The sequence below is a fragment of the Pyrgilauda ruficollis genome, unplaced genomic scaffold, assembly GCF_017590135.1.
Source record: "Pyrgilauda ruficollis isolate IOZ18807 unplaced genomic scaffold, ASM1759013v1 scaffold102, whole genome shotgun sequence".
Taxonomy (NCBI): domain Eukaryota; kingdom Metazoa; phylum Chordata; class Aves; order Passeriformes; family Passeridae; genus Pyrgilauda; species Pyrgilauda ruficollis.
Genome location: NW_024508324.1, coordinates 1,382,556 through 1,402,671, shown reverse-complemented (window position 1 = coordinate 1,402,671; position 20,116 = coordinate 1,382,556). Strand labels below are relative to the sequence as shown.

General features: G+C 35.0%; 1 protein-coding gene across 1 annotated transcript in view; it reads right to left on the bottom strand.

The window, feature by feature from the left end:
* Window positions 1–20,116, bottom strand: part of NCAM2 (neural cell adhesion molecule 2) — a 171,229-nt gene that overhangs the window by 113,557 nt on the left and 37,556 nt on the right. The window contains exons 2-6 of the mRNA XM_041469268.1: window positions 18,606–18,680; window positions 17,427–17,633; window positions 15,021–15,164; window positions 9,131–9,268; window positions 4,707–4,824 (exon numbers count right to left, since the gene is read on the bottom strand). Coding sequence (XP_041325202.1) covers window positions 4,707–4,824; window positions 9,131–9,268; window positions 15,021–15,164; window positions 17,427–17,633; window positions 18,606–18,680 — 682 coding nt within the window. The remainder of the gene's footprint in view (window positions 1–4,706; window positions 4,825–9,130; window positions 9,269–15,020; window positions 15,165–17,426; window positions 17,634–18,605; window positions 18,681–20,116) is intronic.

Genomic DNA, 20,116 nt, shown 5'->3' with positions numbered 1-20,116 from the left:
AAAAATTAAATTACATTCATGTAGAGCCTATTGGTGCATCAAGAACCCATCCAAATTATTTCCTCTCAGTTGTTGTTGGCCAGCCACAACTTAGCAAGCAGGCAGGTCTCCAGATGTTAGAATGAGTTGTGACCAGATGGTACAAAAATAATAAAATCTGCAAGCAATTCTGAGGGCTGATTGAGGCTTGACTGGTCCATTTGAGCACCTTGGCCTACACACAGCTGCTTTTTCAAGAGAGCATTAGTCAAACATTCTATTCTATTCAACATTCCTAGTTTAGGACATCAATTTTTTTTCAAGATTTGAGCCAAAATTATTTCCAATTTATTCTCATGTAATGATAACTACATGTATTTCGTATTTTCCTAAATAATATTTTCTCTAAAAGTGAGGATACTGCTTTTTTCTTGGGAGAATCATAACTGTTAGTAGGAGTACCCTGATATCTATATAGTTTGCCCTTAGTACTACGGTACTTAGGCCCTTAGTACAAAAAAGTACTTAGTACTTTTTTGTAAATAATTATAATCCACTTTGTTACCAACTTCAAGACATTATTGATACTTGTTCATTTCCTTTCCAAAGAAAATCACAGAAACTGTTTTACAGAATAAGAAAGACCCAATTTTCCATATCAGATAGTCTCACAGAAAACCAAACCTAACCAAAACCAGAACAAACAGAAAAAGCCACCCAAACCCACCACACAACAACAAACAAAGAAACAAACAGCAACAAAAAATCCCAAACAACCAAAAACCCCTTTGTGATTTTTTTAGGAGACAAAAGCATGTATTAAAGGTTAGAAGTAATTTCCAGGTACCTGCTTTCTCAAGCATTGATATCTATAGCAGTTTCTCAGCAGAAATGAGATTATGAGTACTTCCCTGGACCCCCTAGTGAGTAAAGAGATTCATATTGATGCTGATATTGGATAATAGGAAAACATGAATAGTATACTTAAAGTGGATTATTTCTTTTATAATTCTAAGTCCTGTCAGCAAAGACCAGGAAATTGATCCAGCTAAACTTTAGCAGTGTAAATCATCTCCACAGCTATAAACAATGTTTTCAGTAGAACTATTCACACAAGTAAAGATTTCCAGTTCATGACCTGTAGTTACATTAGGATTGTTATCTTTCACTCCTGGCTAATTAAATTCCATTAGTGTATTGTGTCTCTGAAGGTTATGCTTTACATTAATGTAATATCAGCTTCAACAGAGATACCAGTTCAATGGAGAATTAATTAGATTCTCTTAGTCCATGAAATATCAACAAAATATATACATACATGAAATAGAGCATCAAAACTAAACTTTGATGACCTTTCTTCTTGACAAGGTATTTCAAAGTGACTAATTTTTATAAGTGTACTAAAGGATTTTTGGAGAAAAATTGACATATTAGCTCAGATGCATCCATTTTAAATTGATCAAAACTAAATATCATCAGCATCTGGAAATAAAAATGGTCAACATAAATAGTTCAACTTCACCACATTATCTGGTCTTAAAGAGCTAAAAGCTTGAGACTATTGTTTTGTCCAGCATCTTGCTTACAGTGAACACACAAAGATATGAATCCCTTCAATAATAGTGTCACTTGATTTAAAAAATACAGATATTTTTCATGGCCTATCTGAAGTTTATCTGTTAAAATAAGTTCATTGGAAACTAAAAAGGAAACAAGGGTAGTAAAACCTGAGATAATTTACTTTTTAGTTGACTAAAATAGCAGTGGAGTGCAAGACCTTTGAATAGATCCAGATTCTGCAGGCCTTAATAAAGAAACTTCTTTAGACTGAATGAGCGAATAACTGCTGTGAGAGCCCATTTTAAAAGGCAACAAACACAGAACAACATGGAAATGTGTCTAACACAAGTCTTCAGTCTTGAAGAACCACCTTAACAAGCATGGATATACTTTTTACACCATGAAGTCAAAATCCTGCAGCAGAATGGAGTAAAAAACCATTTACCACCCTTTTCATCAGGGCTTTTCAACAGCTCTCCAGGAGACTGAATATATTTCAGAATGTTTTGCACTGAGACATCAGGAAAAGCTATAATTTTGACTTTCTGTTAGAATATCTAACACCATCTCTCTGAGGCCATTAGCTATACCTAGCTATACAGAGAATTCAGAAAACAGGCTTCCATTAAATCACTTTATTACATCTGCCCATTTTAAAAAATGTTTAACCTGAGACAAATTAAATAAAATTACTGAACTCACATAGATAAAAGGTGAGGTTGTGTTTAAAACTGAACAAAATTCCCTTAATTTGCAGCGACCTATAATTATAATCCTTACAAAATCAGTAGTAAAACTCTATCAGATTCATTTGTTTATTGAAACTGAAGCACAATAAAACTGAGCTTAGTACCAACTTACTTTCAACATCAAAAAGCACACTGAACAGGACAAAATAGGGAATAATTTGCTATTAATTCTGAAAAATATATTCAATCAACTTCTCAGTGGATGACAAGCATATTAATATTAGATCAGTCACTTTAGGGACTGATCTAATATTAATATTAAGTTAGGACAAACTTCCCTAACACTCATTGACAATGCTTTCTAGATCTTTCTCAAAATCAAGAAAAATTATGTTGATCAGGTTTTCCTATGCTCAGTCTTACTTCTAAAAACCCCTGTCTGAACTATTGTAGAAAACCAAGGTCTTTATCTTTACAAACTTTTTAGATAAGACCAAGGACAGGAGCAGAGACCAGCTGATTATGAAATCACGGACCTGAAAATGGACCTGAAAATTTTAGGACAGAGATTTCAGAAATGTGATGCAGAAATTTAAGATTGGAATACCATTTAGTATTGCTTGCTTTCTCCAAAAATAGAAGGAATTATCTTCCCCCATTTTTTTCCCCCTGCTTCCATATCAATAATAAAATCTTGTCCCAAGGATAAATGTTCTTTTTGGTGTATCCTTTTACAACATCTCAGTGTCAGAAAATTAAAAAAAAAAAAAACAAAAAAAAAAACAAACAAGAATATTTTCTACTGACAAGAATTTATACCCTAATCAGATGAAATTAAAAGAGAATCAAAAGAGAAAAAAAAATCAAAAGGGAAGGGAGGGACATTAGCCAATACTCTTCATTATGAGATAGTTCCTGAGAGAAACAAAACAGAAGTTTGCACATGTATGATTCAATATCCATTCCACAAGCCTGAAAAGCTTCTTGAAAATCATTATAAAATATATTTAATAAATGGTTTAAAAATTTAGCTCCTCAAGGGCTGTCTGTGTACATTGATCAGAGTCTTCAGTGTGGGCTCTGATCAGGGTACACAGAAATAAGTGTCTCTCCATGACACTTGGCCTGTGTGCACACTACGATATTTATAAAGCATCGAAAAAAATCCCACAACTGTTAATGGAGACATCCACAAATGGTGGAAATTTATGTAATCTTTCTTAATATACACCATGATGCTTGTTGTCATACATCAAAGCCATTTAGGATGGCAGATTTCAGGCAACTCATGATTTTTTGGTCAGATAGGAGAGACATTTAAAAAAGTACTTCAAAGACATCAAATAATAATAATATGATTTGAATTTAATATCAGTTCTTTGATATACATATTTTGGGTTTATTTTTCCTCCTCTTTCCTAAATTTTGAATTCTAAGCCACATTAAGGAATTAACTTTGCATTCTATTTATTTACATTTCCTGAAATTCAAATTGCATGAGAGAAAAATTCAACTTCACAACTGACCTATGGCATAACAAGATTAAGATATCAAAGGAGAGAAACTTAATCTAACATCGTTCAAATGTTTCAAAGGAGATGAAGAATTGATGAAAATCACTTCTATGCCCATTTTGAAAATGGGATGACCTTTTAATCCGCCTGAAATAATATAAGTAGATGCAAATTATTCAGGTCTAAAATAGAAATGTGCACTGGGTTTAAGGTGTTGAGATACTTTACATTCCAGGAATGATGCATATCTTTGTTGAAATTGAAAGAACACAGAGTAAATAGATATTGAAATTTTTACAAATGTTATATGGTAAGTGTTCCCAAATGACATAGCTCTACTATGCTTATGCCATTGATATAATGAAAAAAACACACATGAGATTTAAAAGCAATTCCATTTTCAAAGTATTTTATATTGATAAAATTATATCAAGTTTCACTGAAACTTATTCAGTGACACATTCCGGGGTCCTACAAGTGTCTATATTCGTACCTCTTTCTGAGTCCCATTGAAACAGAGAGTTAAGGTTAAAATCTATTTTTACAAATGTGGAAAATGTGGTTTTTTATTAGTATTGTTGACCTTTGCTGGATACTTATTTACTGCATAAATGTGTACCTGTGCATTTATGTGCAGAAGTCATTGTTATATTGTTTGTGTACTGTTTTTGAGATATGGACTTATTTCTTTTCCACTCACACATGAAGAAATAATGACAATATGGTATTTTTGTTACTTCTTACATTTACCTCACTTGCTGGCACCCTGAGTGCAATTGAATTTGTGTGAGTCTGTTCACACATTAATGCTTAATCCAGCCTTAGCAATTAGAATAGAAATGGACAGAAAATTCTCTTAGAATTCAGTAGAGAAATTAAGGTTGCACAGCTTAATGGACTGTGACAGAAAACTGGGACACATTAAAACAATGTACTCTGATGTGGAGACCTCGACTGAACTCACCTGTACCAAGTGATCTCAGGTGGAGGTGATCCAGTGGCTCTGCAGAACAAAGTTATTGCCTCTCCTCGATCTGCCGTGGCATTGAAGGATTTCTGTAGCAGAATGATTGCAGGGGGGACTGAAAAATAAAACATTATGTACAGTGAATGAAAAATAAAATATTTTAGGTGTTCCTGGAGAAATTTAAAATGCAGGATCCTTTGCTAATTTGGGAATTTAGGAATTAGGAATCAAGTTATCGTGTGAATCATTGTTAGTAGTATTTCTTTACTTTTCTTAAATACAGGATTTTTAATATTATCAAGAGATTTATAACATTTTTTTAATGGAATAAATTTTTGGAAGTCTTTTTCAGAAGTTCATCAATTTTCTTACACAACATTTTAAGATGACTGAAGTTACACCTAACATGTGTAAGACAATACACACATGATACATAAAACTATGCCCTGATGTTAGACAGTGTTTCTAAAAGAGGGATCAGTATACAGGAGTCTTGATTATGCATACCAAATTCCTTTTACTGAGCTCCGGCATACTTCCCAGGCAGGAATATCACCAGCTTCCAAAGGGTTAATGTGATGCAATGGATGCACCAATGCAATGTGCGCCCAATGGATGCAATCTATTTGCAATTCTAAGAATTTAATTTTGTTCTAATAGTGACAAATACTTTCTGTTCTTGATGGCATTAAGTTATTATTAAAAATAGCATTTATAACATTAATAATAATGAAATAATAACATTTTAACTGTTATAAAATCATAACAGTTTGCAAAGAACCTCTATCCAACCAAAAACATAGCAATAATATTTGAGACAGAACAACTCACAGGTTGATATTCAACATATCTGTTTACATATCTTCTTCTATTAATTAACATGCAAATATGAAGTGTTCAAGGCCAGATTGGATGGAGGTCTGAGGAACTCGGTGCAGCAGGTGTCCCTGCCCACGTCAGGTGCTTGAAACTAGATGGGTTTTTAAAGTCCCTCCAATCCAAACTATTCTATGAAACATACAAATAAAAACAATCCAAGCAGATGGGATGGAAGTTGATATGTGGAGAAGAATGAACGCCACAGAAAATGAGAGGAAAGGGAAAAGATTAGAGCTTCACAAAATAGAGGTCAGCTAGCAAGAACATCCTGGGAGGTGACACAGTGACTCAGTTATTCCTTTTATCTTTACTCTTTCCTAGTGAAAAGATGAAACAGGCAACCTCAATGAATTTGGTTTTAGTGTTCCATTTCACTCCACCAGATTTTTCTCACCCACTCTTGAAAACCAACTGTTGTGGCTCTCTACCAAATATTTCAGAAGCCTTTTCACTTCTGAATCTTAAATATATCAAATTAATATAAAATCATGTACCAGAATTATCAATGATAAGTAATTGTGTGGTTTTATGTACTTTTCACACTTTTTAATGGTGTGTTTCATAGTGTTTCACAGATCACTTCTTTCCTATCTGAAATTGCATGGGCCATTACTCAGCACACAAAACCCTTCTGCTGTGCTATGGGAATTTATCCATCTCCAATAAAAAAAACCCTCACAATGCTACTTAGAAAGCTTTTAATGCATTTTAGCTATTTTGCAGTGCATTCTAATGTCTGGACCTTGAAAATAGTTGGGAACATGAGATAATTCTTTGCTAGAAGTAGCAGGCTCTTCACTATTCACCACTAAGAACTACAGGACTGTGACCTGGTTCAGTGCATTACCTAAGCGCTTCAATCTTCCAAGAGATACTGCAATGACGATGAAATATTATTTTCTCTTTTGAAAAGTAAAATTTTTGTTTGCTCATCATTTTTCAAGGAAAAAATCTGCTTTTATGCTTGTATGTACATAGGTTGGATCTAAAGTGTAAAGCTACAAGAGGAAAAGCGAAATGAAGGTATACTGGCAAGTCTCTCTCATTTCATATTTAAAGTAGAGTGACAAAACTCAGTCCCGTGTAACTGTGTAAATAGATCTCTTTTATTAACTTCAGTGAGATCAGGATGACTATTTAATTTATGGAACTTCTCAGATAGTAAAAAGTAAATCTAAGTAGTACATTAGGGAAAAATAATTTAAAAAGAAGAAAAAAAAGAATAGGGAAAACCAAAGAGAGACAAAAGAACAAGTAAAAGAAACTTTTGGTTACAGGAGTTGAATTCTTTCATTCTCCTCTATATCAACTAATTGTAATCACAGAAAATCGTGGCATTCAGATCTCACTGTAAATACAACTAGAAAAGTAATGCTACAAAAATTTTAGTGTTGAAAGTCGAAAAGACACACAAACATTAAATTTCTAAGAGATAATCCAGCTGTCAATTTCTTACCCACTATAACCCTCCAAGGATTTCCATACATTAGAAATTACCTTGATATCACAATTTGTTCCAAGATATAATTATTTTTGAGTAAATTTGCAAACTGTTCATAAGCAAGCTTTAATTTAAAAAAATGAACTACTATAATTAACACAGTACGCCAGATTTCATAAAGTACCCCTAAGTTCCTTTGTTACAGTTTATCCTGCTTTGAAGACTTTACATACTTCTATCCTGGTTTAGTTGAAACCAGGACAATTTTTTCACTGGATTCAATGCTCCTTGTGGGTCCCTTCCAATTAACCTTATTCTGTGATTCCTATTATAGAAATATTGTTAGCATAGATCTTGCATATTCCTGTAGATTCTACAGTGACTATAACAAGATGAGTAAATAAACAGTAAAGCTCTAAAGCTGAATAACTTTTACATACAAATAATTTCATTATAATATTTTCTTTTTTATTGCAATCTTAGATTATCCTCCAAAGTAAGCATTTCTTATTTCTCTTTTGGAAAAGGAGATGCAATGGAAATATGGCTATGTAGCTTTTGGTGGCCTACAGACTGATCCTTCTCCTCTTTTTTTTTAGTTTTTTTCTTTTTGTTTTTGAATCCAGTTCATTTATAGACTTTTTTCACCAAAAAAAAACAGTACAATTTTTTTTTTCTGCATTTTAATATTACTCTGAAAGCTTTTTTGGATCAAATTTTATCCCTTCAACTTTATGTAGGCAAACCTATTTATTACTATAAATGAAGCAGGAAATAGCTCTTAATTGATGTCACTCTACATGAATGACTATGTCATAATCACTTATTTGTCAGCTCCTTCTCCTCCCTGGACTGATGTTTAGAGATGAGTGTGTTAACATTCTTGACTGGAGTCATAATAAATACATGAAGAATCAGATTCTTTTTTTGTTTTTGTAATTCAGCAAAAATGATGAGAAGTCAGACCATGGTTTGCAAACCAATGTTTTACGTTAAATACAGTCTCTCTCAGCTCAACTGCATATAAATACCAGATAGAGATGAAAGGTAATCAGAAGGTGGATTCATATCCCTGTACATAAATAGAAGCAGAGGAAAATCTCATTCGGCATTTTAAATGCTACCAGATGCACTGTTGGAATGGTACATAACCAGGAGCTGTGGTAATGCAGCACCAGAATATAGCACCTATAACAATCTAGATAATTCTGCCTCAGATGTTGCTGCTTGACAATGTGGACTAAGAAATACGTGTGCCAGAATCTGCTCCTCCTGCTGAAAGTAGCTGTGACTTCATCTTACATAATGACTTGTGTAACCTGGGGTTTACTGAGAAGGACCAGTCAAGCGCAAAGCATTTAAAGCTCTGATCCTAAGACACACTGTGGAAGAATTTCACTGAAAAGCTGACTTTAAACAGACTGCAGAGATAAAAAATGCCCTTTATGAATGGTGTCCTTTCCAGGCGATATATGAAGAGATAGTTGTTTTTTCAACAGGTCAATGCAGAGTTTAAGAGAAGTTGAGTTAAATGCTCCATCTTGTCTCAATTCATTGATTTTCATTCTTAGAGGTTTATTATAAACTAATAAAACGTATAATACAAATTTTCAGGTAACTCCTCACATATTTTATTCCTCAGAAAAATAAAATTTGAAAAAATCTGTAAATGAGACTGTTAATAAAATGTCTGTGAGCTCACAAAGTACATTGCACAGTGAAGATGAATAATTCTAAAAAAACAAGCATGTTTTTTAAGAGTAAATGACAAAACACTGAAAAATAGACTGAACTACTATAATCTGAAATTCAAGTTTTTTAATAATTATTGTTCTGTAAATGATAAATAATAATGATCCATGCTTTACATATTTATATTTACTGATATTATGAAATGTAATGAATTATATTTACACAATATAGTATTTTTTTCAATATTAAGGAATTTTCAATAGTTTCAATATTAATTTTTTCAATACTAAACAGACGTGACAATTATATTAACCAATTTAATAAAGGTTTTTTAGAAAATGATATATGTTGAAATTGGCCATAATAATCAAATAAAGCAAGAAGTCAATTCATTAGCTTTACTCCTTACCATTCACAATAACAATTATGTCCCGAAAGTCAATTTCTCCTCTTGCTTCCACTCTTCCTTCACATCTGTAAACTCCTTCATCACTTTTATTGATCTTAAGAATTTGGAGATTATTGTTTGCTAATACTGCAAATCGATCTAGAAAGAAAAATAAGAGATCAAATGGCATAAATAAAGTAAATCAAGACAACATGAGGAACACTAACTTAAATGAATAATATTTAAGTATTTTCTCTGTACAAGCAGAATACTCATTGACAAAACATTTGTACACTTCAAAAGAAAATGTAGGCTAAGAAATTTGCGGCTTCTTCATTCCGAAACACATTGAATTTCCTAGAATTCAATCTGGATTTTCCATCCATAATTTCCTACTTACTCCAAGGAGTAATCAACTGTAAACTAAATAACAATTTACTGCAAAATGAGTGGAATACTTGTGAGCATTTACACAGAATAACAAAAAGATTAAATGGAAAAAAAAAAAGACTCAACAATTAAATTGAGCAGTTTTTAATAAAATAAGCAACAAAATGCTGTTTCCCTCTCTATCTAGACTATCTGTCTTTGTGCCCATTCTACAGCCCAATGCTTAATGATTTTCAGCTTGCTTGCCCTCCTTCCCTCCTCCCGTTTCTTTCTTCATTCACTCTTGGTCAATGATATATTTCAACACCCTCTAACACTTCACAGAAATCGCTACAAAGACATAACCCAAAAAAAGAAAGCACTCCATCTTCTGCAAAAGCCAGCATAAACTGAAATTCAGTAGACATTTTGAGGAGCTGAAGGACACTGTAAAATCTGGCTCTGAAAGAAAACCATGTACACACTTTTCTGCACATGCAGCAGCAAAATTATAATCTTCAGAAATAAACTGGATCTGAATTTAATTTTTCCTCTCCCTTCTCTCTGAACTAGTGTATTAGGTTTATGTGTTGATCTGTTGGCCTCAAGGATCAGACAAATTCAGCCTGAACTGCAACCCAGAGAAAGGATCCACACTGGAAATGTTACAGACTGACCACAGGCCCCATTCCCAATCTCCCTGCATTCCTTGGGGTGGGCAAGGTAGAGGAGTCAGCAATGAAAGAGTAAAGTTTGGGAAAAAGGAGAAGCAAGATATTGCTTTAATTTTGTCTTTGTGTTTCACCTTTCAACACTATTTAACTTGCAATGAATTTAATTAATTTTCCCCTCCGTCAAACCCATTTTGCTAATGCCAGTGAGTGTTCTCCCTGTCTTAATCTCAACACACTTTTTGTCTCATTTTCTCACATAATCTTGTCTTTAGTTTTTTTGGCAAGACTTTGGGGGGGATACAGAAGTGGCTTCTTTGAGAAGCTTCTAGAAGTTTCACCCATGTCCTAGACAGCCATTGCCACCAGGCTCTAAGAAGGACCTGCCCCTGGCCGAGGCAATCAGCAGCTCTGGTATAACTGATGCAAGAAAGGGAAAATTAATGTGCAACATCAATGGCAGCCAGGGGAGGAGTGAGAGACATGAGCAGAACCATCCTGCAGACACACAGGTCAGTGAAGATGGAGGAAGAGGAGGTGTCAGAGCAGATTCCCTGTCAGGCCATGGTGCACACCATAGAGAGACAGCTGTGCCCATGCAGCCCATCAGGTCCTCAAGGGAGCAGAGATCCACCTGTAGCCCCTGGATGGCCTGGTCAGACCAGATGATGCCTGAAAGAGACTGTGACCCTGTGGGAAATCTGTCCTGGAGCAGGCTCCTTGTCAGGACCTGTGAACCCATGGAGAGAGGAAGCTGTGCCAAAGCAGGTTTTGTGCCAGGACATGGGGGACCCATGCTGGAGTGGCTCTTGAAGAACTGCAGGCTGTTGGAAGGATTGCTGAAGTTCATGGAGGTGGCCCCACGCTGGAGCAGGGGAAGAGTATGAATAGTCCTCCCCTGAGGAGGAAGGAGCAGCAGGAGACAATGTTTGGAGTCATGTTAGCCTGAGAAGAAAGAAGGTGTGGGGGAAAGGTGCAATTTAAGACTATTATTTCTAACTATCTTAATCTGGTTATGTTGGTAATTATATTTTCCTCGAGTCAAATCTGTTTTGCCCATGATGATGGCAATTGGCAAGTGATTTCTCCATGTCCTTTTCTTGATCCATCACTCCCCCTGAAATAAGCAGGGACATCTTCAACTAGACCAGGCTGCTCAGAGCCCTGTCCAGCCTGGCCTTGAACACTTCCGGGCATGTGACAACCACAGCGTCTCTGGGCAACCTGTGCCAGTGTTTCACCACCTTCATCAAAAATGTTTTCTTAATATCTAAATAAAATCATCCATCTTTTAACTTAAAACCATTACCCCTTGTCCTAGTGCAACAGGCCCTTTTAAAAGTTTTTATCTTTTATCTGCATCTCAACCCTTACAACAAACTCATAGGGCACAGTTTGATGGCTATTTTTTGTTTTGTTTAGAAAGTCTCTGCATTTTTCAAGGATGAAATGGTCAGAGCTAAGAGTAGTTCATCATGGGTTAACCCCAAGAAATGTCACAAGTGAAAGGTGAGAAACTTTCTCGAGCCTTTTATTATATTCTCTCTCTTCTGTCCAGTTTCAGAGGAGGTGATTGAGCTGCTTTGGTAACAGCTGGTATCCAGCCAAGGTGAACCTCTTGAGGAGGGTGAGAGAAAGGCTGGGTGGGTGCCTGGCAGCTCACCAAGGAAAACCCACCAAAACAAATCAATATTAATGCACTCTTCTGAGGAGAATGCCTTCCTGCAATTCACTGAATGTGGGTTTTGAAGAACATGAAACCCTGTTATTCAGGAATTTTTCTTGCTCTATTTTGCACCTTTCGATGTTGGAGGATGATGAGATTTGGCAGCTTTCATTTTTAACTAGCACACAAATTACTTCTGTACTAGTTGCAAGAATTCTACCATAAAATGAAGAGAGAAATGTAAAAAAAAGAAAATCATGCTTCACCTGGTAGAAGTTTACAGGACATTAACATCATCAACACATTTATGCTAATTATATCTGGTTTGTTAAAGTCATGCTTGAATGCAGTTCACACATTACCACATACAAAATATATATTTTCCTGTTCTGCTCCTACACAATTACCTACACAGAACCATGCCTCCAAATGTTTTGAAATGGGGAGATCTAGACCTTCTTTAAACTTTTAAGCATTGGTAAACCTGTTTTGGTTGCTGTTTTTTTGTGGTTTTTTTTTTTTTTTTTTTTTTTTTTTTTACCATCGACCGGCAATGTGTGAGATGAATAGGGGGGCTGGAGGTGATCTCCATTTTTATAAAACACTGAAAAAATGAGGGTTCACTTAGTATCAGGAAACAAAAACTAAATGTTGGCTGGATAACTTTTCAACTTTCATTGTAGAAAAATGGATACAGCAGTAGATATTCCCATGAGTATACCAGAAGTTCACTGTGCCATGGATATCTTGATAAATTTGTGCCCTTTACTAAACAGATTTGATTTGGCGAATCAGGAAGTAACTGGGAATTACAGTACTCCAGATCATCACTACTTTGTCTGGACTCAACCCCCTCAACTTCAAACGTCTGATTTAGAAGAACAGTCAGTTGCATGACCTCCCCCTTCAGTCATATCACATGTTAAGTGGTGTAGCTGACAAGAAGGGCTTATGTCTTTTCAGTGCCATTCAACCCAATCTGGAGGAATTTTTGGCTCAGTTCACAAATTTTGCTGTGTATGTACCAGGTGTTGAGCCAGAATGTCCAATAAAATACTGTCTAATAGTCTAATAGGACATTACTAAAGACCAATAAATGTCTTGGTCTTCAACATTCGAAAAAATGTTGAAGACCAAGACATTTAATAAACCTTTTTCTCATACAACTGGCCATTCTTTTGTAATATCTTCTAAACACAAAATAAACACAGCATGCTAACTATCTTAAAGCAAGCAATCACCTTTGCACGTTAGTTAATACAAATGTATTTTAATGTTAGTTAATAAATGTATTTTATTGGCCTACATGGGCCCTGCAGGGCAATGGCACCAAATCTCCAGTACTGCAATTAGAACTGGACAAGCTACTGATTTGAAGTGGAAAAGACATATCAGAGACTATGCTACCCTGAGGAAGAAGCAGGACTGTATTGCCACAGCCTGCCCAATATGATCTAGAGGGCAAATCTGGCTCATTAGAGGCCTGCCTTAAGTCATCTTTCAGAATAAGAGAGAATTTGATCATCCACTGTAGATTTTGAAACTGGAACTATGGTATAAAACAGAGTAATTTTTATTTCACTAGGCATGAAAAAAATTCTTAACTGTAAGACAGTGGGCATGCTGTTTTTCACCTCTATTGTAAACCCATATAAACAAAACCCACAAAGCTTACGGTGTCCTATTTTTATGTGATTTAAAACCGCTACCTCCCAGACAGGACTGGAATTGTATTTGGATGCTGTTCTAGATGAGAACATAAGGGAAGTATTCTACTATTTAATTTAAAACTTGTTTCTATCATTTTACCTTTTAGCACTGTGAAAGAAAATGGTTAAGAAAAAAAGACGTTTATGCATTAAATTTTTAAAAACTCCATTTTCAAAGTGCATGATTTTGAAGGAGAAAGGAAATGTTGCTTCATCTGCTTTGCTAACCCTACAGGTTGATTGAAAAGCAAAATGGTGATAAAAACTTTGAGATCTTTGAAGAAGTTCTACTTTTTCAAGCTCTTTCATCCTCAAATGACTTTTTCCTAGATTGCTAATTCTTGTTTTATTTTCAGTGTTCTTATTTTTGAAAATTTTTTATGTTCAATTATATATATTTATATAAATAAATTGCAACTATTTTCTTCTAAGTGTAGAAGTTTGCTGTTTCCTTTTAGTCTCCATGTCTAGATGACAGAAGAAATAAGATATGCTAAATAAGAAAGAAGTTTAATCAAAACTTTCTTTCCTAATGGAGAGGAACCAAAGACTGTGTCCAGAAATATCAACCAAGCTTTCCCCCCCACCCAATAACTGTTCGACATTTACTTATTTGACTTCATAAAGCCCCTAACAAACTTTTAATTTTAATTTTGAAATAAAAATAAAAATTAATTTTAAAAGAAAAAGAATTTTAAATATGTACTGCTACCCTGAGTTTCATTAAATGCAAAGAGAAAAACTGATGGGAAGTTAGAAAAGCTGATTAAATAACAATTCCATTTCTAGAAATTGTAAAAAAGTCCTGTTTTGGCAAAGATGACTATTGAGACAAAACTGAAAAAAATAATTCAAAGTTTTTGTAGGTGTAAGTCAAAAAAAATACTATTTGGCTAAGTAATTGCCTCTCTAGAGACTTAAAACTTGCATGTGAGGAAGGTGAAATTTGTCTAAATCCAAGCTTTATCAGTCCAGCCTCAGCAGATTACTTATATCCCAGTTAGTTGTAACTCAGAGGGCATCTTACCCTTATACAAGCAAACTCTCACAAAAATGCAAAATGCCTCTCCACTTGGAATTCTCTGAGCAACTGTGCAAGTATCCCAAAGTCAGGGCTGTGTAGGGCCAGTATCACAGCTTGGTCTGCAGTGAAGTTCATCTCTGTGTGTTTTAAACATGTTCAACTCCTACAGAAAAGATGTACCAGGAAGAGATCCTGTGAGGGAGCTCCCAGCAATCTTTTGTGCATTTGGACACTCATGTTACACCTAGGCAAAATTCCCAATTGGAAAAAAAGACACATGGGGAAAACCATTGTACGCAGATTCCCTACAGATCACAAAACCTAGTAAAATTACATTTAAGCTGACGGGCTAATCAAAATCCCCCGCTAAAATCCACCACAAAGTCCACTAGAACTTTAAAAAGACCTTTTTTAAAATAATGTTTTAATAATAATTGGAATGTATAACTTAAAGAGTTACCAAAATACTAACTGTCAGCAATAGTTGTGACTTCCTCATTTCGATACAACCAGCTGACAACGGGAGCAGGTGAACTTGTAACACGACAAACAACTTCTGCATCTTCCCCCTGCCTGAACTCTTGTGGAGATACTATGTCCCGAAAAGTGAGCTTTTCTGAAGAGAAAAAAAAAAAAGAAAACAGAATACAGTAAGAGTCTTACACTTAACATAGCATTAAAATGATATGCAATAACAAATAAGACAAACACCACTATTAAATCTTCTTATTGTGATAATACAGAATTATTTCCATAACATAATTTTCCACATAAGACTCAAATCATCCTGGACTCTGCCTGTAAAAATTACTTTACAATCCTTTCGTATTCTGCAAAATTTTGTTTATTTATGTACATTCTGCAGGTTTTATAACCATATTTTCATTGTTTTCAATGTTCCAAAACACAGTTTTTAAACTCTAGGTCCTAGAAGTTTATATATTCATGTTGATAGTTTACTTACTCTCTTATGGATTTTCTTCCTCATTATTCTGTTATTGAATTAAAACCTCATGTTTTTATTCTATTCAATCTTCCATAAAAAACATTAAAATTTGGAAAATTCTCACGGGAGAAGTGGAATTTTTGACTCACTGTGAAAAACAGCAGCTGAGTAAAATACAACATTAACAGGTCAGCGAGAAACTATTAGGTCTATTATGACTATTAGGTCATAAGAAATTATAATTTTTAGGAACTAACAAGATTGTTTTAGGTCTGCTGAGGCTTTTAATTTTTCCAAGCTCAAATAACCAAATGATATTTGATTTTCCACGTGTGTGAAATAAGTCCAGTATTTTTAAAAGTCCAAGATGCTATTAATCCTTGATCTCATATTAAGATCTACTACAGTTGACCAACACACACAAAGAAAAAAAAAAAAAGGAAGAATTCTTGCACACAGAAAAAACAAACCAATCTATGCTCTCTTAGGTCAAAGATGGCAAATTACATTTCAGAGTAAACTTTGGGGAGCTTATGACAGAGATGCAGCTTCATCTCTGCTTTTTTTGTATTGATATGAGTGCAGGCTCAAATAATCCACACACTTCCCACAGCAGAGGGTGAACAGTTGTTATTATGCCTTTCTTACATTTTTGTGTGAAGTCAGAAATAAACCTCTCACAGACATCTGAGAGTCCTAAAAACCAGGTCCTAAGACTACCAGCAAGTAATCCTGCTTTCTTCTTACATCACAAATATGAATAAGGAAATTTTACGTGTCTGTTCCCATGAACCTTAATATTACTTGTGTAGGTTTGCAGGTTTGTCTGACCTCAGAATTATTAAAATTAACACATGCAAATGCTTCTAAAGTTTTCTACTTTTCTCAGCATTCTGCAAACGGAGTAACTGACAGTTTTATGCATACAAATGAATTCCTGAAAATTGAAATCCTTTGACTTGTGAGATTTCAAGCCCCATGTAATCACTTCTAACTGCTGCCACCCTTTTATCGGTTGTTTTACGAGAAGATTTTTTTTTAATCTTCTTTTTTTAATCTGTCTTTTGTTGTCTGAGTTATCTGTATCTCTCGGAAGCAGTGCTTTACCATTCTACTTTGTAGTTTTTGTCTCACTGTAATTCCTTCACATTTAAAAAAAACTGTTCTCCAATGAACTCAGGTCCTAACTCAGCTGATGGGCTGCTGGCATATGCCCCATCTTTCACCAACAAACTTGAACTTTCATCTTCACTGTGCTTGTTTAATGCACAGGTTTTAGGTATTTTTGATCTAAAGAATGTGATATAATGTAGCTATTCAACACTGAGAAAAAAGCTACTCAAATGTCTCAGTGAATCTCATACTACAAAAGAATGCATTTATTTTTGAAATATACTCCTTCAAGTCGTTGCTTGCAATTGAAATCCATTTTGGTTACTTATCACACTGAGCTTCACTGGCTTATGTCAAAACTCATTCATAAGGCCAAGAACAGGAAAAGACAGAGATTAAAATAACAATTCAGTAAAAAATCCACTTTTTAAATGTCATATATTACACTTCCTGCACTTTTATCTATGCACATATTTGTAATATTTCATAATTTTTGAACTGTACACACACTTGTAATACAAATTATACTGATCTATTTTTTTTCCTCCTATTTTCTAATTTCTTTGAGGGGCAGACAGTGCCCACTCATTAGATGGCATTATAAAATATAGGAGGAAAGCAATCTACAATACTTATAAGTGGCCCTCCAATTAATTCAAATCTTTGTCATAATGTCGACTTACTAAACTGCACGAGATGCAATTATTTGGAAGATAAAGTTCAGAGCTTGGGATGATATTTTGAGAGGCTTTACTTTCTCTGTGCTAGTGTACTTTAAAACACAGTCTTTTATTTGTTAACTGATAGTATTTTACTTACGATAAATCTCCAAAACTACAGTAGCTTCTTGAGTTTGTCCTTTAGCATCTGTTGCTTGGCAGCGGTATATACCAGCATCTTCGATGTTTGCGTTGTAAATGGTAAGGCGTGAGCGGACGCCTTCCTTCTGAACAACCACCCTCTGACCAGAAACTATCTTCTCTCCTTGTGGGTTGTACCAATCTATGTTCTCAGGCTCACCAATGGCTACAAACAAAACCAAAACCAACACAAATTTAGACATTTAGAAGGACATAGTGAAATGTGTATGCCTACTCAAAGCACAGTCTATGCAGTGTCAGGAATTTAAACTGAATTCAGGAAGAATTATTTCATGGAAAGGGTTGTCAAGCACTGGCCCAGGAAGATGGTGGAATCACCCTGGAGGTGTTCAAGGGATGACTGGATATGACACTCAGTGCCAAGCTCTAGTTGACAACATGGTGATCAGACAAAACTTAGACTTACAGTCTTGGAGGTCTTTTCCACCTAAGTGATTCTGTGATTCTGCAATGTCAGCTAATTGCTAAATTGTGCGAGTTGTAAGAAAGACAAGTAGGACAAAACTGCATGAAGATGTACAATCTTTGAGACAGGGTAAATAGCAGCTAAAGGATCTCAAGAGGGAGAAAAAAAAACACAGACAAGTATAAAGTCTTATAGAAAAGAAACAGGCTGTCAGTGACTGGATCAACAGGTCAAGCCATCAGGTAATTGCACTGTCAGTGTAGTCAGGCCATGTGCCACTGTCAGTGGAAGATCTCAACTCAGCACCACGAAGGATCTGTATCAATCAGCTGCAAATGCAAATTCTTATCCTCCTGACTGATTACTGCCTCACCAGAAAAAAATCTCCTTGGCTATCCCATTAGGTTGGAGAGGATTTAATTCCTTATTTAAAATAAGTGACAATATTTTAACTACAAAAGCATCCTGACAGATATAAACTACCTGTACTGATATAGAGAATTCAAACTGATTCCGTGTGTGAAATGAAGAGATCCTAGACTGAAAATGTGAGCCAGTGAAGTCCTAGTATTTGCCACAGTTCTCACAAGTCAACATGAATGTACAGCAATATGTTAATTTAATTTTGTGAAACAACCACTTCAGTTAAAATACATTAAAAAATCAAAATTTAACAAAAATTATATACTAACAAATAAAATTAATACATACCTGTGCATGTGAAGAACTTGGATTCACCCACACTGAGCTCAACTTTGCTAAGTGAAATTGTTACTTGAAGTAAAGCTGAAAAATATAAAGTAGATTGTAAATTAATTTGGGAATTTATCAGTTTACATCTTATATTGTCAGGTTTTATATTGTTTTCATTCTATATATTGAACCTGTTCTTAAAGTATGAAATTTTAACTAAACATGGTTATGTTTTGAACTGAAGTACATATTGAGATAGACAAAACAATCTAAATAAGGATGTTGCACAATGATGACAGCCTTATGTCCCAAACCTGAGGACAAAATTAAAGAAGGGGAAAAAAAAAGAAAATGTGATAGAAATATACATTAACATAAAACTAGAAATTAAATGAGAAAAAGATGATTTGTAACACACAGATCAAGGGTAAATCATGTCTGACTAACTCCACCATCTTCTAGGATAAAACTATAAGTTTTGTGTACAATAGAAGGACAGTGGGTGGCAATTACCTTGACTCTGTCAAGGCTTTTGGCTTTCCCTCCCACAACAATCTCATATTTGAGTGTATTTGATATAAAAAGCAAGGCTTTTTAAGTGGGTCTGGTTGCAGGGGAGGGAGTTCAGAGATTGTGCTGTGACAGATACAGGCAGTACTAGCTGGGTCATGATGGAGCCACTGCAGGACACAACTGAGAGGGCTGAATGAGTTTGTAGCACCTCTTAGAACACCAAAGAGAGAGACAAGAAGGCCAAAGTGGTAAGAGGTGCTCCATGGCACAATTGGCAACACTCCAGGACTCTGGCCAATGCATGAGCTCATGAAAGAGCAAACACATCTGAAAGGACTATGGATAACCCGCAATAGCAAAGAGGAAATGAGTTAGGCAGAAGGAGCAGTGGAAGAAAAGAGTGAAAAAGAAGGAATGACAGAAAAGAATCACTATGTCCTCACCCCAGCTTCCTGCATTATCCATCACCTCACTGAATGGACTGTTACTTGCATGGATGGTGATAATAATGGGAGTAAAGGCCAGGAATAGGAGGGAGTGGTATCTGGAGTTTGGGAAAGAGGCAGAAAGCTGTCTTCCCTAAGTCTCTAGCTTTTTTTATGTGACAAATTTTACCCATGAATATAAGTTCAAAACTTACTAAAACCCATAGCTATCCAGTTCTGTTGACAGTAAAAATTCAAGACAAGCTGAGTAAAGAAAAACTATCAGCAAAGCACTATCCATAGATACTAACATCAGAACTATTACAATTAAGAGAAAAGTGCAATAAAATAGATTTGCGATTAACTTCTATGTAATTAACCTAAATAAGCAATTAGACAAGATGTGAACTTTTGGTTCTAATAGTCATATCAAAAGCTACACCAAAAAAGGCAAAGAAAAGTGAAGATTCCTTCAGTATCAGTCTGCCAATCTAAATTAAACAGAACTGGGTATTTTACACAAAAATTCCCCACAAACAAAGAAAATTAAATATCAAATTCCTGTACAGCACATATCATTTTTCATGAGAT